Source organism: Cyprinodon variegatus, unplaced genomic scaffold, assembly GCF_000732505.1.
Source record: "Cyprinodon variegatus isolate N-32 unplaced genomic scaffold, C_variegatus-1.0 Scaffold222, whole genome shotgun sequence".
Classification (NCBI taxonomy): domain Eukaryota; kingdom Metazoa; phylum Chordata; class Actinopteri; order Cyprinodontiformes; family Cyprinodontidae; genus Cyprinodon; species Cyprinodon variegatus.
Window position 1 is genome coordinate 908,969 of NW_015150675.1, and position 2,836 is coordinate 911,804.

At 42.2% G+C, this 2,836-nt stretch overlaps 1 protein-coding gene across 1 annotated transcript in view; it reads right to left on the bottom strand.

The window, feature by feature from the left end:
• Positions 1-2,487, bottom strand: part of LOC107088563 (transmembrane protein 106C-like) — a 16,250-nt gene extending 13,763 nt beyond the window's left edge. The window contains exons 1-3 of the mRNA XM_015380823.1: positions 2,005-2,487; positions 1,816-1,879; positions 162-321 (exon numbers count right to left, since the gene is read on the bottom strand). Coding sequence (XP_015236309.1) covers positions 162-321; positions 1,816-1,879; positions 2,005-2,218 — 438 coding nt within the window. The 5' untranslated portion in view covers positions 2,219-2,487. The remainder of the gene's footprint in view (positions 1-161; positions 322-1,815; positions 1,880-2,004) is intronic.
• Positions 2,488-2,836: the final 349 nt, after the last annotated feature.

Here is a 2,836-nt window from a genome sequence, read left to right on the forward strand (position 1 = left end):
GACATGTGTTGTGAATTTGGCTCTATATAAATAAACTGAACTGAATTGAAATTAACAGAGATACTTTCAACTGTGTAACTGCACAACACTGGCTACAGGATTGGTCAACAACACAACAACTGCTCAGTTGTTTAAACATAGGCTTATAGGAGGAAACCTACCGTCATGTTCATTAGGACTTTGGCACTGGAGTGATTAAAGCGCACGGTCACTGTGCGAACTCCAGCATCCACCACCACCACGGAGCGGGGGAAGAGGAAGAAGGCAACAAGCGAAGAGGCCAGTAGACAGAGCACCACCGAAAGGACAACATACAGTTTCCTGCAACACACATAAATCTGATTAAATCCCACATATCAAACCAAGTACTGCTAATAAAAGGATTTTCCATTACTGAGGTGCGTTTCTACAAACAACAACAGTTGTGTGTGAAAACATGACATGTACAACTTTCCCATCCTTTAATTTATCATTTATATTTTTTTTCAATTGCAGAATATACTTATGCTTTAGTTAATGTAACCCATTGGTTAATAATTAGAGAAGCATCCATCTGATATTTTCTGATCCGTTCCAATAGCTTTTTTGAGCTTCTCAGCTGATGCCAATCAGCTACTGCTCTTAAATTAACCGAATATCTTAGCATGTGAATGAGGGAATCAAGTTTGACATAAATATTGTTAAAACTATTGTAACAGATTAACACTGATATAAATGTAACCCATCTTATTTAAAAACAAATGAAGTGTACATTGTACAGATTAGGGGTGGAACGGTTTGCAAAATCCACGGTTCGGTTCGGTTCACGGTTTCGTGGTCACGGTTTTCGGTTCGGTATATGTTGATTGTTGGCCTGACATGTTGGTCGTGTTGCTGTTAGCATACAAACAAAACGTTTTGCACAATGCTTGCACACTGTTGCACTTTTATCCACAACTTTCTTTCCGCCGTCATCGTAGGTCACTCTAAATGTAAAGTGGTCCCATAAAGCAGACCTATAAAGTGCTGCTGGCGCGTCTTCCATCTCCTGTTCTTTCCCACCTGCCATACCCACACAATTCTCCACAACAACTGATTTTTTACTGCTACACCCGGCTACACTGCTTCGCTTCTTCTTGTTTACCAGTGGTGGTTGGCTTTGGTCGCAGTACCACCACCTTCTGCTCTGGGGTGTAATCGCTTCGCCTATGAGAAAAAGGAGCAGCGCATGAACCGAACGCAACACACGCGAATCGAACCGAGACAGTCGAACCGAACGGTTCGTACGATTTTCATAAACCGTTCCATCCCTAGTACAGATAAAAGGAATAAATAATAATTCCTTTTAGAGTGCACTGCAAACTCATATTTTAAAATGAAATATTGAATATAGCAGGTGCCTTAAACTTGCAAAGATCACTGTAACTCTATTGTTGTGTATGATATTGATAAAAAAAAATAAAAGAAATTATTCGATTTCCGACTGAACCGATGAGTCAATATCGGTGCCTATATCCTATTCCAGTATTGGATCGGTACATCTCTATGATCAGTAAATATCACTAATAAAAAATTAGTAATATCACTTGTTTATACCTTCTTTTGAATTTTAGATATAGGAATAAGTAATAAAAGAATAATTGTTACCGATATTGGTCATTACTCCAAGATGTAACACCAGTATCATGTTGGAAAGGGAAAAGTTGTATGGGACAATTCGGTCAAAAGGGAAAACTGTCAAATGCAGAAGCGATCCAAAATGCCATATTTAATGAATGCAACATTGAATTCAGCATTCCTATCATATCAAAAGCCCAGAGGAAGCTGTTCACTCACGTCCTTTGCGGCTGCAGCCTTTGGTCGCTGTAGGGGATCAGCGCCACCAGCTCATTCACTTGTTCTAATGAGGGGAAACAATACAGGCAATGTCAGCAGTTATGGAAAGTAACATTTCTGTAGAAAAAGGAACAAAGTCAGGGTGTGTTCAAATAACTCCTGGCGAGTTTTTTTTGATTCCCCACTCACCTGAAGGTATCCTGCCGGTGCCCTGGCAGGTGGGGCAGGTTATGCTGTCTCTGCCGGTGAACTCTACGTATGGAAACTGGGCGATATCGTCTCGCCTGTCGAGCCCGTCCAGAGAGTCGTTATCGGACTCTGTGTGCTCTGTGAACCGGCCCTCTGTCCGTCTCTCTGGGTGAAGAGAAAAGCTGCTGCCGCTCCGAGAACACCGCAGCCCCATGGCGGCGGCCGCCGGAGCAGGGAGCGGTCCTCCCAAACTACAAGCTGTTTACAGACTGATGACAGTGGGCCATTTTGTCCCGGAAAGTTAGAACCGAGTCACAGGAGGAGCAGAGCAATTGGTGTGGAGAGACAAACTCCGTTTATCCAGGGCTCCGGTGTGTTCTAGGCTTGGTGTGAAGCACTCGAGTTAGTTTGTAAAAAAAAAAATGACCTGGAAGTTTTAAAACTTCGACCTCAGACATATACAGACACAACAAAGTGAGCATGCTGCGTCAGTGGTATTTTGGGTAGAGTGAATTACTTACGTAATGACGTCAGTTTTTTTTTTTTTTTTTTTTTACAATTTCATAGAGAAAAATGAGATAATAGGAAAAACACACATCAAGTATGCTTCTGGAATTTCCTTTCTTCATTCATGGAATATCGCAAAAATGCAAGTACATCCCGCTGCAGCCTGCGGGAAGGCGGGGCTTGACATCAAGCCCCGCGTAAATAGTCTGTAAATTTAAACAAAAATACGCCGCACAGTGCTGATGCATCATTAATGTGTTCAGCTTGAATCAGCATGTTTGAGTAGCAGGTCGACCGCCCCAATATGGCGGCCGTAATTCCTGCG